This window comes from Alternaria arbusti, assembly GCF_024043155.1.
Source record: "Alternaria arbusti strain BMP 1465 chromosome Unknown scaffold_1, whole genome shotgun sequence".
NCBI classification, from domain to species: Eukaryota; Fungi; Ascomycota; class Dothideomycetes; order Pleosporales; family Pleosporaceae; genus Alternaria; species Alternaria arbusti.
Window position 1 is genome coordinate 3,570,303 of NW_026249941.1, and position 18,776 is coordinate 3,589,078.

Here is an 18,776-nt window from a genome sequence, read left to right on the forward strand (position 1 = left end):
TGGCCTAGCGCTCGACTGCGAGAGCCGCGACACTGGTTAAGGCCCCACTGAGCAACGGTGTCCTGTATGACGCAGCCCATGGTTATACTATGGGGTCCGCCAATCATGGCGCCTCACCGTTCGTCGCCTGAGCATCACGGCCACGGCATTCCACAGGCACCCAGCGCGGCAGCATGGCACAATGCGATGACAGGGCAGTGCATGTTCTGTTCTTGTTCATTGTCCACCGAGTTGCATCACAGGGAGCCATGCTCCATAGTCTGATCCATCGCCCATTGTCACGATGCCGTGCCTTCCGGAGAGGGCATGGCATGGCTGCACGAAGAAGCAACCTCAGCGGCCCTGATGCTGTTCGGTTCGTGTGTCGTCGATCAACTTTGACTCACCGGTATGTTGCGCTGGCCTGTTAAAACTTTGATGCGCCGTCGTCATGTTTGCTACATCGTGTGCGCGCGGTATACTAGCTCTGACTGGCCTGGCACAGCAAGACGGTGAGTCCGAGTCACACGAAGCAATGAGTGTACTGCATTCCGCCGACAGTCGCTGGAAACAAACCGCCAGCCAGTCGCATCCGCGGTGCAAACGCCCCATGTGTGGCGGTGGAATCCCCCATCTCTCACACGTGGCGCGCGGGCAAGTGAAACCCAAGTGCGAAGCCGGCACAACGGTTCCATCATCATAGCCGGCTTCTGACGGCCGGCGCAGAGTCAGGGATCCGCCGTCGACGCCCTCCAACCTTCTGCTGGCCCCTCAATTTGCTGCAGCCGACTCGGCTGCTTCACAATTCCAGCACGTCCCGCTCCTCACAAAGAATGGCGCGACAATGCGGTGCGCCCAATGCTCGTATCCGCATCGCCCTGCCACTGCGAGTCGCGTGATTGTTCCACAAACTTTCCACAGCTTCGAGAAGGAAGGATTCCTGCCCCTGGCGCCCTGCTGCCAATCAAACCACGACGCCCCCGCATCAACCGCACACGATGCCAACGTGCCGGGCTTTCCACTTTCGTCCTGTCCATGTGACTTGGGGCGGTGTGATGCATCACAGTCCATCGTTGCGCTTTGTCCAATCGTTTCTTTGATGCGCAGTAGGTATTCTGAGCTGCCGCTTCCATGCCTTGATTCCTTTCATGCCCTGATGTCGTGTCACCGCATTCGGCCCTTGGGCACCAGCGGCCTCTCGTAGCCCTTCGGACACATATCCGGTAGGCTCGCCGTTGTCGTCGTTGCCGTTTGCTAAGTAAGGATGGCCGGCACTGTGTTGTCACAACTCGTAGGGCTCACCCGAAATAGCGCTGCACGTAGCCCCGCCTGCTCTGAGCCTGCTCGAAACATTTGCAACGATGACATGCATCTCTGGCCAAGATACCATGCATTCTGTGCCCTGTACCCATTCCCCGTGCGAAGGGTGATGCCTCCACATATTCATATCGCTATCTTCACATGGCTTTCTGCATTGAGCTTTTGCATCACTCTGCTGCTCCATGTTTGCGCTGCCGATGCTGTCCGGATGTTGAGCAGCGCGGACGATCGGAATCTTATTGTGTCCATGAGCTGAGCTGAGCTCATGCTACCGGACTGCGGCATGAACTGCCCATCGTACACATTCTGCGCCAATGAGAACATGTAGGCCCCATAAAATATTTTGATTCGCTCATGGCAGTAGGTCGCACGCCGATTGTTAGCCTACCACGGTACTACGTTGCGATATCGATAGGCATGAAATGGCGAATCCATGTTACAGGAAGAGCCGAAACTTTCCACCAAATTTCAGCCTCAGGCATCCCGCGTCCGCACTGAGACGACCAACCAGCATGTACCTTGTCAACGTTTGTTAGGATCGACGAGGTGGAGTGCCCCATCATCGCTCGTCAGGATATCGCAGCCAGAGGAAGACCCTTGCGAATTTCCGCACAATATGCGTCTGTTCGACCATGTTGGATGCTGTGCAACGGCGCTGGCATGTCCATCTAGGTTGCGGGACGTTTTTGTGCTACTGAAGACCCTTGAGGAGATGATGTCTGAGGAAGCGTGGTTCTGCAGAGATGCATGGGATTGCCCGTCGAACACTTTGCGACCCGACATCTTCTCGCCCTGCTTATTCCCGCTCACTCCCTCAACAAATTCACCAAGTCCCAATGGACCGTCGTTGAGGAATGTTGATGGCGTTAAAGCTCTGGATTCCAAGGCGTCATAGCCCGTGCCAGAAGCAATTCGAGGTCTAGACTCGAACGTTGCAGGGCTGACAGAGCTGACGGCACGAGATATTGGCAGACACCTTGAGGATGAATTCTCCGAATATTTTGGAACCAGCGGGGATGTCTTGCATGCATGATCATGCATTCCTTGATCGTTATCGTCGGTCTGAAAAACAAACGCTTGCCAATTCTTCTCGTCTTCGTCCAGACTTTGCACAACAGCGTTGACCGGTCTGTCCCGACGAATGAGGGCCATGTCGGAGGCATGCGCCGATATTGGTTTTCTTACACCTCTCTTCAAAGACGGCAAAGAGGCGGAAATGGAGGACGAGCTAATGCGACTCTCGTTGCCCTGACCTTGAGTGGCATGCTGTGACCAGTCCATTGCAGCTTCGTTATTATGTCTCTTGGCGGGGTAATCATGCGGGACGCTGCTTCTGGATAGAATGGATTTGTCGGAGTGGCTTGAACCATCGGAGATTGCGAGATACGTCTTCCAGGGGCCCTCATCGACGATTGTATTGGCAGCAGAAACGTCAACACCGACTGATCGTTCCCTATCAATATTGTGCTGATGCACATATCCCGTCTTGGACTCACCTACCGAGTCTGGATCGTCAAAAGGCTTTGTCTCACCGATCTGGTTGCCATCCGACGCAGTGCGACCACGGGCACCTGCAGTAGAGTTGGAGCCGCTGAAGGCGAGACGAAATGCGCGCTCTTCCCCGTAAGCATGGTGTGTGAGTCGGAAGTCATGCGTAGAGCTCTCGTTCTCACGAAAAGTCATCGTCGCAGGTTGACACTGCAGCTCAAACTGGTCACCCGTAAAGCTCTTTTGCTCAGAAGCGTCTGGAGAACGACTAGCTACACTGCGCCGAGCAAGGCCATAGTGCTGAGGTTGTTCACCGGTCGATGGCGCACGGGAAGCAACATCAGCTTGCTCGAAAGCACTAGTTGCTGCAAGAAGCTCAAGGTCGGCAGGTGGCTTCGCTGAGCGTAGCTGTGCAAGCGGTCCTTCCTGGTCGAAAAGCATGGATTCAGACGAAGCATGCGACTGCGCATATTGGTCCAATTGTGTAGAGTAAGTGTTTGTCATTGCATCTGTGCCAATCCGAATTCGAACATCATCTAGACGCTGGCGTGGACCACTATCTCCATGGACTTGGGCAAAGGAATCGTCTGCAAAGTCATGGACTTCATTCCCGAATTCATCCTTGTTCTTTCGTCTTGGGGCTGCACCGCGTCCTCTTGTCGTTCTTCTGCGCTTGCCGATCTTGCTCTTCTCTCTGCTCGAGCGGAACCGCAGACTGACCGGCTTCGATGGGTCGATGCCGACCCAGTCTTTCTGTGTTAAGAGCCTCTTCCTATTCGCTTCGAGTAAGTGCAGTTCCGTATCGGCTTCGGAGGCCTTGCGTTTTCCGTCACGCAAGTCTATCTATCTATTAGTATCTGCGGTCACTTGGGCAAGTGAGTGATGAGCCGTCACTACTACCTTTATGAGTAAGCCGATCGTTTGGGTGTGATTCTCCATGGGGCGTTGTCTCACGGCGTTTTGCGGTTGGCTGATAGTTGCCTGGCGTGTGCTCAGGCTGCGTTCTCTCGTTGCGACGTTTCGCTGCGTGCCCAGTGTGTCGTAGAGAGCCTGAGCCAGATGGTGCTATGCCTAAAAGGTAGGAGTCTCCATCGTCTTGCAAATAGCTAGGGCGAAATGGAGCGACGGGAGAGTTAGTATCATTTTGAAGCTGTGTCCGCGCTCGGGCAAAGTATGCTTTCTGCTGTTGGACCACGCCCGTGTTGGCTTTCTTGGTGCGCTGTAGCGAGCCACCTGTCCAGTTCATATTCGAACGTGTCAGAGTTTTCCTGTCGCTGTCCTGAATATGTGTGGGCCGATGGAGAGCATATCTTGGGTTGTGCTTGGGGGATGAGCACTTTGCTCGTTGCAGCTGCCCAGGTGCTGCGCGCGCGCTTGCCGACTGCGATGGGCTGCTCCTTCCCCTCCTCAGCGGCTCCTCTCTCACGTCACCCTCATGAACCCCGAAGCTGCAACAGAACTGCAGCACGTCACTCCGCCTCTCGTAGCGCTGGCCTACTCATCTTCCTCGGTTAGGCTCAGCTGTACAGCTCGAGTGTCTTGCGCGACTCATGCTCGGATCTGTCGTGCCGGCGGCAAAACGACTACAGATGCGAGGGTCCAATCTCCTGATCGATCAGCGCCTCCTCCATCTTCCCTCCGCAAAACTAGTGGTCCGCCGCAGATGTGCCGAGACCCTGCGACGGGAACCCCGTGGGTGTAGAAAATCTTCTACATTAATGGCCAGAGGGTGGTGGAGAAGGGACCTAAAAGATCATCGCGCTGCTACACCATCTTCAACACATACAGCAACATATGCGAGGGCCTCCAGTCCTGCAAAGCCGATTTTAGAGCTATCCACAACGCGAAAACTTTGGGGCAACTCCTGGGGAAATCGTGGAGAGGTGGAGAAGAACGTGCTCGACGACCAAAGCCCCATACAAAGGTCCACCACCTCCAACGAAACCCCGTTCATCCGTCTCTTTAGAATTCGCAGCCAAAACACCGGTCGCGATAAGTGCGCTTCCTGCATAATGCTGGAACTACTTCAGATCATTGCTCCTTGCAGAGGGGATTCCGGTCCTAAACGGGTCTTGCGGCATTCTGAAAGCGCCAATGTGCACAGGATGCGTGACTTGACTGGCCGCTAAATGTGTTCTCCCAAACCGACCAGGCACTCGTGTTGCGTTCCCACCCAAATGCCTCAATCTACGTCCACTACGCGCACCACTAACCGTCAACAGTCGTTCAGCTTTCGTTCTCGGGGTTTTCTTTTCGTCTTTTTCTATACAAGGTGTTGAGCTTGGTTTTGAGTAAATACCACTCATATCCACAATGGCAGCCCGATCCTATAATGCGGAATGATGGCATACATGCTTCCTGGCGCCGCAGTTAATACTGCACATGCGCCGCCAGTTGCGGTGTACATTCATGTACAGTTACGTCAAGCGCTATGGCCTGAGACTATGCCTGTGGGTACTGGTTCTACTCGCGGCCCACCGCATGTAAGCTGGGGAGATATGGCTCAATGCACGCGCCTACACTCGGAAGAGAGGTGCGTCAGTCGTCTCATTCGACATGTGAAAGGTAGCGATAAGGCCCGCGCATGGAACCGCAGGTGTGTCTCGTCTCTATCGATGCTGTATTATTCAGTCGAGGTCAGTTTTCAATATGGTGACGACGGACGAAGGCTAAGAGCCCAAGAGCCTAAGACGGATTGGCATGTCTGCCGAGATAGCCTACGTTTGAGCCTCAAGTTGCCTCATCTAGCTTCCGATACTTGGCGATAATTGTCGGCCGGATGGTTCTCGCCGGAAACGAGGAGCTATCGATCGGAGCTGGTAGACTCCAAAGGGACTCATCAGCATCGCCTGCCCTGAGTCCCTGAGGCTCTTCATTTGCGGACGCCCCAGCCGATTCGAATGGCTGTTCCAAGGCGCCGAAGCGATATGCGAGCTAATCAGATATGACATCACTAGCGCAAAAGACCCTCAAAACTCTGCAACACAGTTCCACAGCAACACCAACCGCGGCCGTCTACCACATGGCGCGCATGGGACGGCAATACTTTGAGACCGCCTGAGATGCAGGAGGCCCTGTACCGTGACTGTCATACCCACTATTATTGCAACATTACCAGACTACTTGTCGAATGGGCATCGAGAAACATGCCACAATCTCTCACCACATGTCAGAAGCGCACGCCTGGGCTCTCCCTACCGCTATCGAATTCCGGTGTTGCAAAACCGTCCCTTGCCCTCAATCTGCCCGAGTGACGCCATAGATCTACGCAATGCCATCCAACAGAATCCCAAGCCATACCCTTATCGTTCAGGGTCCGGCACATTTACGCAGAAGCGCAGTGTACGGTGCCGCTAGAGTTGCAGTGGACGTTTGAGTAGTGTAGGGGGCGAAGTACAGACTACCTTGTCTCTTCGGTATAAAACTCTGGGTATCTGCGCGTAAACCAACCATCAACCCACCTCCACATATCCACATATCCACATACCCACAGTTCTCTCCGCTTCCTTTGAGGGGTTTTCTGGAGACATTACCTATCTATCGGGCTCGCAAACTATAAAGGCTGTTGTACTTCCAGCGTTTTCGAACTTGCTCAGACCACAACTGTACAGCTTCTTGCAACAAACAACGTTGCAAACTTCCTCGAACCCAAACTCCACACACTCCATCATCATGTCGGCACCTTCTCTAGCAGCCCCTTCAACGGGCATGCGTCGCCTCTCTGCCAGTGAGGCTACCAGCGACAACATCAAGATGGGCCCAACGGTCGTCGTCCCCCCACAACATCTCATGGCCCCCTCATCAAAAGCATCAGAAATCGCCAGTGCCTTCGAGACCGCCAGACATCACCTTGACGCTGCCAACACTCCTGGATCTCCTGGCTACACTCCCCCAGAGACATCAGTTACGGACAAATACGCCTTCGCTTTTGGTATGTTAGTCACCATGGCAAAACAAGTCTTCTCTAACGCATCCTAGATATCGATGGTGTCCTCATCCGAGGTGGACGACCCATCCCAGAAGCCGTTGAAGCCATGAAGATGCTCAACGGTGAGAACGAGTACGGCATTGTTGTACCATACATCTTCGTTACAAACGGTGGTGGCAAGACTGAAGCCGAGCGATGCGTGCAACTCAGCAAGCAAATGGAGATGGAAGTATCACCTGGACAATTCATTTGCGGACACACACCCATGAGGGAGATGGCAGAGAAGTACAACACCGTTCTCGTCGTTGGAGGCGAGGGCGAGAAGTGCCGCATTGTCGCTGAGGGCTACGGCTTCAAGGATGTGTAAGTTGGTCCATAACTTCTGTCCATGACATCGACTAACATCGCTCCAGCGTCACTCCAGGAGACATCATCAAAGACAACCAAGATACTACGCCCTTCCGCAAGCTCACAGAGGAAGAATACAAGAACTCGCGAGTCCGCAACTTCGCTGAGGTCGACATTGACGCCATCTTCGTGTTCGCCGATTCTCGCGATTGGGCATCGGATCAGCAGATCATCCTCGACTTGCTGATGTCGAAGAACGGTCGTCTCGGAACCCGATCTGCCAACTTTGATGAAGGCCCACCAGTCTTCTTCTCTCACAACGATGTCGTCTGGAGTGCTTCGCATGACCTTACCCGTATTGGTATGGGTGCTCTCCGTGTTTCACTCGAGGCCATGTTCAAGGCTGTCACTGGCCGCGAGCTCAAGACAACCGCATTTGGCAAGCCTCAGATTGGCACTTTCGAATTCGCCACCCGCCTGCTTGCCGAGTGGCGTCGCGACACCCACGGCATCAACTCGGCTCCTTCAACCGTCTACTTTGTAGGTGACACACCCGAGTCTGATGTGAGGGGTACCAACGAGTACAACGAGCACACCGACTCCGCAAACTGGTACTCTATCCTAGTAGAGACTGGTGTCTACCAGCGCGGCACCACACCTCGCTTTGAGCCCAAGGCCATTGTGAAGAACGTCCTCGACGCCGTCAGGCACGGCATGGAGCGCGAGTACAAGAAGGCTCTCCGGGAGAGCATGATGGAGACTGGTGTGCTTGAGGAGTAGGGGGTTTTGACTCTCTTCTCTCTTTCTCTTCTTTGCTTTCCTTTCTGCATAGCACGGCGTTTGGGTAGTACCTCATTTGATTTCGGCAAGAGTCACTGCAGCAGTCGCTATAGATGATAGACATAGCTAGATCGCGCAATAGTAGACACAAACACAATTCATACAAGGCAGGCACAAATTGCCTCGTCACTTCAATCAGCCAATCTCTCTATTGCACATCCTCACTTTGATCACTAACGAAGAGCATCGCGTGTTTCAGACCAAATGACCATCTACGTGAACCAACTACCGCCGTCTGCATTCGCAAGCAAGTCGATCCGGCCTTATTCATCCCATCACCTCGCCTACAAATGCCTCAACGATAGATCCTACCAAAAGGCAGCGAGCGAGTGTCGGCGGCAACTTCCGATTCGATCACTCCCACCCGGAATGACGAGGAGCGCAACGCCGCGTTACCCGGCACTTTCCACACGGCGCTCAACACCGCGAAGCTTGTATTGCGAACCGCCTGAGTCGGGCCGAGATGGCTCGTAGTCGCCGGTTAGTGCGACCAGCGACCACTTGTATTACGACGGCCTCCATGATATCAGCCCACGTCACCAACGAAAAACGGCCGAGAACAGCCTTGCCGATGGGATCGCGATGAGAGAGACATGTGGAGTAAGACTGTGGGAAGTTAATTGTGGGTGTTGTGGGCTGGAAGGATTGTGAGAGAGTCTATTGCGTGACTGTTAATGGCGGAACGTGTTCCGCAACTGTAAGAGGAAGTTGCAAAGACACGATTAGGTCCCTCATCGCGATTTCGTGTCTGGCTCCACTACGAGAATACTGATACGACGGCATGTGACATGCATAGGTGGACCATGTCCTCGGCACGGATAACACATCTTCCAACGGCCGTGATGTACCGTATGTAGAGCACAGCACAGCAGCTCGGACATGTTTCGAATCGATCGACGAGGCGACGTTGCAACATGGGCCACATGTGGACCCCCTCATTGCGAGGGGCACACGACGAACGAACCATCCTCATCCCACTTTCGCGCAATCTTATCGTTTCTCCAACGGGTGGATGAGGGACGACCGGCGGAATCGTGTTACAAACAATTCTGAGACAAACATACGGCTATATTCTAAACTCTCGAGATGAGCCCGACATGACACTGACAGTCTGAGTTCGCGCCTTGACTCATGGCCCTGGACCCCGCGACTCGTTTGACAACAGCCGGCCGCTGACGATCTGGGGTGGCCTTGCAGGCGATGCTGGACGTCAAATAACGAGGAATTACCTTGCGCGTTCTTTCAAGGCTGAAGCATGTAGAGGTTGGGGGGTAGCTGGTCAAACGTGAGACCAGTGATCCTGATTGACAGCCAATCTGACACTGAAGATCCCGTCTGTCTCATTTTCCCTTTCTGGCAAGTGAGCAGATTTTACCGTCTCCCCGCTGGCTGAGGCGTTTTGGTTCTCGTCGGTCCGTAATGAAGCCTTGCGGCAGGCTGCTCGACCTGCGCTGATAGGTATGCTGGACCCTGCAGCTGAGGGTTGCAGATAAGCGGTCGCTAATGCAAATGGCCGATGGTCCGCTCGGCAGTCAACGTGTACGCTCTTATACAGAGTTCCATGTGATGGTAAGCTGGGGCTGGGAAATGATTGTCGTACGTGAGGGTGATACTGTGTGAACCACTAGTCAAGGCCAAGATGTTGGTGAAGGTTTGGCTGAATGGTAGGTTTCTTGCCCTTCTCGAATCCGATTGGCGAGCATGCGTGTAGAGGACTCAACGAAAACAAAGATCACATTCCATACACGTGTGCATCGGTGGATTGTTTTGTCACGCGTCAGATGTTTAGTTTCAAACACCACTCCACTGTGGAGGCCTCAGTTCCACGGAAGATAAGAGAAATGAATGGTATTGGTATATACGGAAGGAGAAGAATGGACAACGAGGAAGGCTTGGCGATATGTAACCACTTCCCCTCACTCAGAGCGCTCTTCGTAGGCGTTGAGACTGTAGAACCAGTCCAGCTTGTCTCGTATAGCCTCTTCTGTGTAGTCCGCGTCCTCAACGTTCTTCGGTCGGAACTTGGGCTCCATGGGGTCGATGAACATGGTGGAATTGTCGTAGCCCCATTTCTCAAGGTTCGTGACATTGAATGCCACCATCATGCTGCGTGTTGTTAGTATGAAACCTCGTGACTACCGTATCCGAGAAAACTTACTCGTGGTCTTCGTGGACGAGATTGTGACAATGAAACATGTAAACACCTGCCCACGGTGCGTAGCGAGCCACAACCCTGACGACTTCACCAGGAGCGATCCACACAACGTCCTTTGTACCCGCTGCTTCATATGGCATCACCTCGTTACGATTCCCCGTACGAGACAGCACCTGGAAGTCGACCAGGTGGATGTGAACAGGGTGCGAGGCATTTCCACCTCCGTGTCTCAACTCCCAGATCTCGTCCTCGCCCAGGACAGGTCTTGTCAAGATGCGGTTCTCGATGTCTTCCCAACCTACACCGTTGACGAGCCACTCGCCGTCAATTCGCGAGAATTTGAAGCTCTTGGTGATGTTCGTCTCGGGAGGCGGAGGGATGTAGCGAAGGTCGGATGGTATGGGGTCGTTGTTGGTGCAGTCTGTCACGGTGTCGCCGACTACGAAGCGCATGACGCGATCAGTTGCGGCGAAGTCAAGGTTTCCCACCATTCCGCGCTCGTTGAGCATTGTGATGTTCTTGCCTTGGAAGTCGGCGAAGTCGACGACGATCTCGTAGCGTTCACCTTCGGAGATAGCGAAGCTCGACGTGTTCACGGGGTGGGAGAAAAGTCCTCCATCCGAACCGATCATGGTGAAGTCCACGGTCTCTTCAGTTGCATCGTCTTGCAAGTATAGGACAAAGGCTAGATGCCGTCAGCGGAGTCGTAAGTGGTGAATAAGGCAGGTTGACTTACAACGGCTGATGGTACCGTCGAGAATACGGAAGCGATACTTCCGTGGCTCAACGTTCATGTACGGCCAAGGCTGACCGTTCCTGTTTGTGGGTCAGCTGCGAAATCAGAGATCAGAATTGATGCGTGCTTACACATGGATGACATCGCCCCACAGTCCAGTATTGTTATTCGTATCGAACAAGAGAGAGCCATCAGGACTGTATGTCTTCGCACTCAAGGATAGAGGGATATCATGGTCACCAGTTGGCAACCCGAGGGCTTGTTCGTCTTCGTCCGTTATGATGTAAAAGCCAGAGAGCCCCCTGTATACATTTTCACCGGTCTGGCGCTCGGTATGGTCCTGTTAAGAGTCAATATGCGGGCAACAAGATGAAGGGCGGTTGAGAAAGACTGACATGGTACCAGATCGTTCGAGCGTTCTGTGCGTTCGGATAGTAGTAGTCTTTGTATTGACCAGGGAATGCGTAGTCTGCGGCCCAGCCATCGAACGGAGCACGGTTGTACTGGCCGTGAACATGGACTGATGAGTTTGTTGGACTGGTGTTTGTATATCGCACTACTGCCTCTGATAACTGAATCAGCTTTGACTTCATAGACAGGATGAAGCGGAGACATACCTCGCCCTTTTCGCATCATAAATGTCGGTCCCGGTGACGACCCATCATATGTGTATAGAGTAGTGGCTGGTAGATTGGGGTATATTTGTTGGGTGGCAGCCTTGACTTCCACCTCGTAGTAGTCGATAACGGCACCGGTAGTCTCATTGGTGTAGGTGCTACCCACTGTCAGCATTCGGCCACTTTCAACATGATGAGTACTTACAATTTGGCCTCCTTCACAGCAGGTATTGGTAGTGGATACTGGAAGATCCATGTGTATTCTGGGCTGTCCCATCTTTCGGTCTTGTTGTTTGAGGGTATCGTGTCATATGGTGGTACGCCGGTCGGGCTAGGAATTGGAATGTGTGAAGGCAGAGTTACGTTGGCTAAAGGAGTGGCACGTATGCTGTGTATCAAACAGCCGACGAAAAGAAATGAACGAGTGACAAAGGGAGAATGCATCTTGGGAAGGAAACTCGACCAGCCTGCTTCCGCGGATGACGAGGCATCTCGAAAGCTTTAAGGAGAAAGCGATCAAACATTGTTGTTGACGTATGAGAACAGAACCGATCGTTTGATGAGGCATGGGCCATGTGATAGATCCTGCGTATCTCGCAAAACGAAGGACAGGCGCAGGGACTGTTGTGGCTGACTCCCAAGCATGCGGATCAGTATGTAGTGACTCCTCTAATCGAGCCAGGATCCACCATATTGGGAAAGGAAGTTAAGGAGAGTTGGGCCATCGAAGATTGCACGTTGAGGTGAGTTGAGAAGAGCGAAGAAAAAGAAAGTCAAGGGGGTTCTGCGGCGGTACGCCACGAGAGTGTAGTCAGTGTCGTCGGCATCATTAGATCTAGACACGAGAAGAGCGCTATACTGTTCTCCATCACTCAATACTTGAGCCGGCTGTGCGATTACAGCGTGGCGCACGAGTTTATGTCGTGAACAAGGAGCTGCGATGATCTGTGGACCCTTCCCGCGTGCAGATGATGTCTAGGCTCAAAGCGGTAACGCTAATGCTTTCTTTGGCTGCGCTTCCTCCTGACACTGCGGTCTTCTCGCATTGCAACCGCACGCAACACCAACGCTTGCGCAATACCCTGACACTACCTTTAGATGCGTTCTCTTATCTCTGATCGCTAGTTACGAAGCTTATGCTTGCGTGTCAGTCCCTCCCTCGTGCCCCTCCTATCTTTGATCAACACTTCGCCAGATGCTGTAGCTCGGCTAAGCAGCGCCTAACGGTCTCCGCATCTCTCAATCTTGACAAAAAGCACCTCGATGTCTATTCTTGCTGTATAGCCGAGCACTAGCACGATAGCGAGGCTGAACGCGAGGCCCCGAGTTATTGGCATGTCGCACCTGCCACACTACCACCATGCTTGTTGCCATGATCGGCATCACGGCTTCGAATACTGCATTTTATGTGGTGGCACGGCATGGCACGCTCTATACATCTGGTTCGGGAGATTGCCACCGTTGACGCGGTAGGGCCACGAAGCGGCAATCGATAATCGAAATGGGAAACGCACGCCCTCCAGATATCGATATTGCCCGGTTGGAATACGTGCACCGGTATCTCATGGCTGATTGTTGTTTTGACGACGGAACCAAGTCATGCGTTGATGCATTAACAGACCCGGTTGCATAGCGTGAGAAAGTACACGAAGTTGCGACTTTGCAAAGCCTATCATTCGGTCGAATGCGCTGCAAACATCAGCAGTCGAAATATTTTCACATCTTGACTAATTCGATCAGGTTAGCAGCTCAAGTACTGAAAGTTCTTTTGTACAGATATTACCGTTGGGTGGTAGCATTCCTGATCGATCCTATTTCGGCAAAGCAACCCTACGTGGGGGAAAAACAGCGAGTTGGAGAGACTACTGTTAGACAATAACGTCGTATCAAACTGAAGCAGTCATTCGAATTTCGGCATAAAGCACTCATCGCCTTCGGGCGCTAGAGCTTTTCGCGATGCCTAGTAAAACCCATAGCCTCCAAACCCTCCACCGTAACCACCGTAACCTCCGCCATATCCTCCTCCGTATCCTCCTCCGTATCCGTCATCGTACCCACCACCGTACCCACCGTATCCATCATCGTACCCGCCATACCCATCGTATCCATCATGTCCGCCATCGTATCCTCCGTATCCACCGTCAAACCCTCCCCCATATCCACCGTAACCTTCATCATACCCGCCATATCCGCCATACCTATCGAATCCTCCATCATAGTCATCAAAATATCCACCAGGAGCATAGTCCTCATACCCATTATCATACCCAAACATTCCTCCAACGGGCATTCCCCGTTGAAACCCCCTCGCATAAGCTTGCCCTCCCATTTCCACGTCATCGTATGCATCATGAAACCCCTGGAAATGCCCCATGGGGAATCCTTCTCTCATACCACGTTGGTCCCAGCCGGCCTTCTCAGCCCGCTCACGGCCTGCCTTGTATCCTTTTTTGGGGTGGCGTGGCATATCGTCCGTTGGGGGATCTTGGCCTGGCAGCCAGTACTGTGCCGTGGATGTGCGCCCATTTGTGTCCTCATAATGGTGTGTCCATGGGCCTTCTGAAGTAGCATGAGGACTGGCTGCGAAGGCGCCGTCTAATATGTGTTGCCGGCTTGGTGCCTTCTCCGATTTCTTCGCCATTGTTAATTGAATTAGATAGTAGGTTGTTGGAGTAGTGTGAGTATTGCTAATTTACGAAGTTGGAGTGTGTGCTGAGAGAAAGAAGAAGAACCAAAGAGCAGAATATATAGACGATGTCAACCTGTTGATGACGACGCCAGATGCTGGCGACTCGAGGTCTTGCTGGCAAGATCTTGATGAAGAGAAGCTATACGTTTGTTCGAAGTGCGACTTGGCTACAATAACATGATGGGGCATGCTGTTTGTTCGACCAGTCACACATTTGTGAATTCCACCTCGCCTTCTGTTATCCCTCGTCATACTTCCTGTGTACTTTGTGTCCATACGAACCCGTCGCATGCCTAGATCTTCCGGATACCAATATCCGTACAGTTTAGTGTTGTCATCAGCGGTGATGATGGTGCTCATCATCATCACTCCTCGTTACGATCTTTCTCCACCTCATTAATTCGTTAGGTTGCACCCCGCTAAACACCGCCCATGTGAGCCGCTGTTGTTCATTTCGTTGGTTTCGCTAAATGCAAACCTTAACAAAAACTCCAGCGCACATGGAGCAGGCGGGTTGTCTTTTTGTTTTATCTTTTGGAAAACTCTCGAGCAAGTGATGGCGAAGAAGAAGTAAGATTCCTGATCTTTATGTAGACTTAGATTTGCGCTAAGCTCATTGCGCAAGTGCATTTACTGCTCCGTAGATACCCATGGACGACTGCTTTAGTGGTTTGGAAAAGAGATGGTATCGTGATAGATCTAAGGCAAGAAGTCCTTACACCATTCTTCGAAGAGTTCAGCTTTTTGGTACAACGAGGGGGAGAAGCGAGGAGCACATGGATGTCATTGTGGCTGCTTTTTGTTGGAACGCGAGGAGGCCCGGTGGATGTAGAAGAGTGAGAGAGGATCCTGGGAGTGGAAGCTTATATAGTACCATGATCCGCTCAAAGCCGATCGCATCAGATCAAGTTGGTTGATGCTTGGACAAAATTTGGAAGGAAAGAAACTCATTGTGTGGAGAAGACGATCCGGGCAAGCCATGAGCGCAATTCTTGTAGGTTTTAGTGGAGAGTTTTATGTGCTAACCAGAACGAAGAAGGTAGGAGGCATGCTCTTCTCTCAGCCATGTTTTGAAAGAACAGCGCGCTTTCTGAGGAAGTTACTGTACACGAACCATACGCCGGAGAAATGCAGCTTTTGACGTAGCCTACAAACCGAGAAGGACACATGGTTCAGACCGGATTATCACTTCAGTAGTTCTCTGGCTCGATTCCGGCGTCTCAATGAGGACTGAGGACTCAATCGCCCAGCAATCTCCATACGTAGCTGATCTCGGGCATCTTCGTTTCGTAGGGTGTTCTAGAAAGGCATTGGCAACATGTATGTCTTTACCGTCTTTTTCGAATCGAGGAACCCAAGGTATGTGTTAGTTGATAAGCAAGAGAACAGGAGGAGGGAATCAGGTATTTATACGCTCATGGAGGCGAGGAAGACATCACGGTGGTGAATCCATATTCTTTTGTAGTCACAGAGACACATCGCTGGGTTTCTTGCTGACGTTTCGGTCGATCTCTGACGCCAGGGCAGACATGGCTTGTAAGTGGGATGTTGTATTTTTGGAGAAATAAAGCGCTGGGAAGGACGCAATCGCCACATCATTGCCGTCGTTTTCGTTTTTGGAAATATCGGCGATAGTTGTAGGTTGGAAGGCAATAGATAACTGGTAAAGATGCTTTTATAGTGCCAGACTGCAGAGAAAAACACATCAGGACTATCTTTCCTAGTTTTCAACTCGGTCGGCTCCCGTATATCACATCTCATGTACTTCAGAACAGCTTTCATTTACCGTGACTCTCTTGATTTTGGTGGGTGAGCACTTTCCTAATCGGGTAACTTTTCGAAAGGTGTCGATCGCCGGCGTCTGCATAGTTACCACCGCGCCCCCGGCCCAGTAATTGTGACAGCAGGCCAGCCCACCAGACATGTGTTCTGAGCCTCTGGTCTTCAATTTTCCTCCCGAGAGCAATGACGGTACATCACAGAAACCGGGGAAGACGTGAAGGTGAATATAGAGGCTGGCATTGACATAGGCGACTGATTTTCGCGCAGTCGTGGTGGTCCTCGGTGGACACATGATACTGAAGGTATGCGCTTTGGCTGCCAGTGCACCCGCTTCATAGGGACTCCGCATCCTGCTTTGTACTCAGAGAATGCCCATGGTATAACCTTTCATAATACTGTTTTGGAAGTCTCGGCGATTTTGACATTGGCATCCTGGAAGGAATGGAAGGGGCTTCCTTCTCGTCGCATGAGAACACATGAAAAGAGTTTTGGAGAGACCAACGCAACGACAAGTCCATCTGACGCCTCACGATCGTTTTTTTGTAATAAAGTACCAGAAGTTTTGTGTAATAGATTAGGAGAAACTATGCGGGAAGTCGCACATCTTTTATAGTGAGCGAGATGCAGACAAAGACACATTGGTACATTTGCGACCTCTTTCTGGTACAGGAGGGTAGCGAAGTGCTGAAGGTCTTGCTTCCATGAGCAGTGGTTCACGTTGTTTCGTAACAGCATTGCTATCCAGAACGCGGATTTTTGGGCTCAGTAGAAAGCATGCTCTTGCTGAGTGCAGAGCCGAGGAAACACTCATGAAAGAGTGTGGCCGCGACTTTTTGGAACAACCGAAGTCATAGATAGGAATGTGTTCAATTTTGACAAGACAGAGAGTCGCCAGTCTGATATAGCAGGTATCATGTTTTGGTTTTCTCTCGTGCGAGCGGAGGGAGCTCACACTCATGTCAGTGTGGTGTAGGTATTTTTGATAATAAACTTTTGAAAAGGTGTCGGGGTTGTAGAAGAAGGAATAAAGGTGTAGAAGACATCATTTATACACCATCTAGCTCCTCGGATCACGATCCAATATAAACTAAAAGCTACATGACCATCGGTTTGCAAAGCAACTCAGCTACATTTCGCATGCAGCCCTGGAGCACAGCGGTATTGCGCTATGAGGTGGACTTGGCCCATCACCATTTGTCTGGGTCCCACCAGGCGCCTGGGCCACCAGCTGTACCATTGCCGATTTCCTCGAAGAAATACATTTCCAATTCAAACCACAAAGTCAACACATGTTCGGAAGACATGGTTAACCACCCAAAGTAATGCTGGGGGCCGAATGTCGTATTCTTTGGCACAGCAGCAGCCGCGTCGTAATCCGCCGCTACACATTTGATCATGCCAAGGTCAGGGCTCGCCAACACGTCTGCGTCGACTAGGATAGAGACTCGCCATGGACCATTGTCTTTGTTCAATGGCTGGCCTCCCGTTCCATCGTGGTAAAGCTGCCGTACTTCTTCCAGTGTCAAGCCGTCCAGGACCGCGGGATCTGAACGAGCATCCAGTTTGAAGAGTTCCTCCGCTTTGGTAATCATGGCAGGGTCTTCATTTGATTCTCCAGCCGCTTTGAGTCGATGCTTAACACCAGTGGTGATGTTCTGTAGCAGCTTATCCCATTGCTCATTAGATCCGGGTCCATAATGCGTCCGATAGATGGTAAATCCCCAAGGCTGGAGGTAATCGTTAAGCTCTAACTGCTCTATGCTTTCACCCTCGGGCACTTTGCGCAGGCTGTCGACGAACTTGGTGATCCTGGGTTGGCTGAATATGGTGACGTTGACAAATGTGTCGTGAGGCGGCTTAGGTGGCCAGGCCGATTTTGCGCGGATTGCTGAAATATTTGCAATGGGAAAAAATAGCGTGATGAGCGCCTGCAGAAAGTCCAGGCAGTCGCGAAGCGAAGGATTGCGGCACGGTACGAATGGGCGGCCTAGGTGGCTTGCTCGATTATTCCATCGCTTCCGCGAGGTCTCACTCTCTGAAACGGAATCCGTGACCATTGCAGAAGTACATACTACTAATGATACTAAAACATAGAACAAGAAATAAAGGTGTAGAAGACACTGTTTATATATTATCTAGCTCCCTAGGCTACGACCAAACATAAACGACTAGTAGTCTAGTTTGCGCAGATGAGTGCATCGGAAAGGAGGAAGGACAGCAGGAACATGAAATTCTATTATGTGTTTTTGATCTCGTATGTATGATGATATCTCGGTTTTCTTTTGGAAAGGTCTGTCCGCTGGCACTCGACTCATAAGATTGCAGAATCGCGATTTTGGGAATCTTCGAAGGTATGTATGTAGACGGGATTCAGGTAACACATGATCCTGTAATCCTCGGTTTTTCTGGTATCGGCCTTTTTGCCAGAGACGCAGACATGTCGTCTTGAGCCGCAAATTTTGGTGCAGCGATCAAGAAACGCTAAAGGAAGGAACGCACATGAGGTACTGTGCTATGAAGTTTTGGTAAAAGAATTTTGAGTGGAAAGGTATGATGGAAGGAGTGAGAAGGTCTTTCAGCGAGATTTTGTACCTACATCCGAAATCCGCTAGCGAAGTCTGGAGAACAGAAGTGCGTCGCCCATGTGTTTTTTCGTGTGTGTTTTGGAAGAGTTGAGTCCGGTCAGCGTAGCGGCTACTGCGGGGTTCCATGGCTTTTACAACGTCCGTTTTGTATAGTGCGGCGCTCGATACGTCTGCTTTCTTGTTGCGATGAGGACGTAAGAAGTACACTCGGTGTATACTCCAGCCCTTCCTATGGTCAGCAGAATGCCATCACCGAGCACCGTGCTATTTGCCCGGCCACAATTACGCGCAGCCGCTCCATTCATAGTG

At 51.7% G+C, this 18,776-nt stretch overlaps 4 protein-coding genes across 4 annotated transcripts; 1 reads left to right on the plus strand and 3 right to left on the minus strand.

The window, feature by feature from the left end:
* Nucleotides 1-2,731: 2,731 nt before the first annotated feature.
* On the minus strand, nucleotides 2,732-3,726 carry J4E86_001293 (uncharacterized protein; the record flags this gene model as incomplete). Its single annotated transcript, XM_051441863.1, has 3 exons — nucleotides 2,732-2,752; nucleotides 2,800-3,630; nucleotides 3,682-3,726. 3 exons carry the CDS (start codon nucleotides 3,724-3,726, stop codon nucleotides 2,732-2,734), a joined length of 897 nt encoding a protein of 298 aa, XP_051308034.1.
* A 2,733-nt stretch (nucleotides 3,727-6,459) lies between these two features.
* J4E86_001294 (uncharacterized protein) lies at nucleotides 6,460-7,843 on the plus strand (the record flags this gene model as incomplete). The annotated part of the gene is made up of 3 exons (XM_051441864.1): nucleotides 6,460-6,718; nucleotides 6,766-7,078; nucleotides 7,129-7,843. 3 exons carry the CDS (start codon nucleotides 6,460-6,462, stop codon nucleotides 7,841-7,843), a joined length of 1,287 nt encoding a protein of 428 aa, XP_051308035.1.
* Nucleotides 7,844-9,819: 1,976 nt separating this feature from the next.
* Nucleotides 9,820-11,855, minus strand: J4E86_001295 (uncharacterized protein; the record flags this gene model as incomplete). The annotated part of the gene is made up of 7 exons (XM_051441865.1): nucleotides 9,820-10,009; nucleotides 10,062-10,743; nucleotides 10,795-10,874; nucleotides 10,926-11,134; nucleotides 11,190-11,359; nucleotides 11,412-11,569; nucleotides 11,617-11,855. 7 exons carry the CDS (start codon nucleotides 11,853-11,855, stop codon nucleotides 9,820-9,822), a joined length of 1,728 nt encoding a protein of 575 aa, XP_051308036.1.
* Nucleotides 11,856-17,069: 5,214 nt separating this feature from the next.
* On the minus strand, nucleotides 17,070-17,939 carry J4E86_001296 (uncharacterized protein; the record flags this gene model as incomplete). The annotated part of the gene is made up of 1 exon (XM_051441866.1): nucleotides 17,070-17,939. The coding sequence occupies one exon, from the start codon at nucleotides 17,937-17,939 to the stop codon at nucleotides 17,070-17,072; it is 870 nt and encodes a 289-aa protein (XP_051308037.1).
* Between the last annotated feature and the right edge of the window lie 837 nt (nucleotides 17,940-18,776).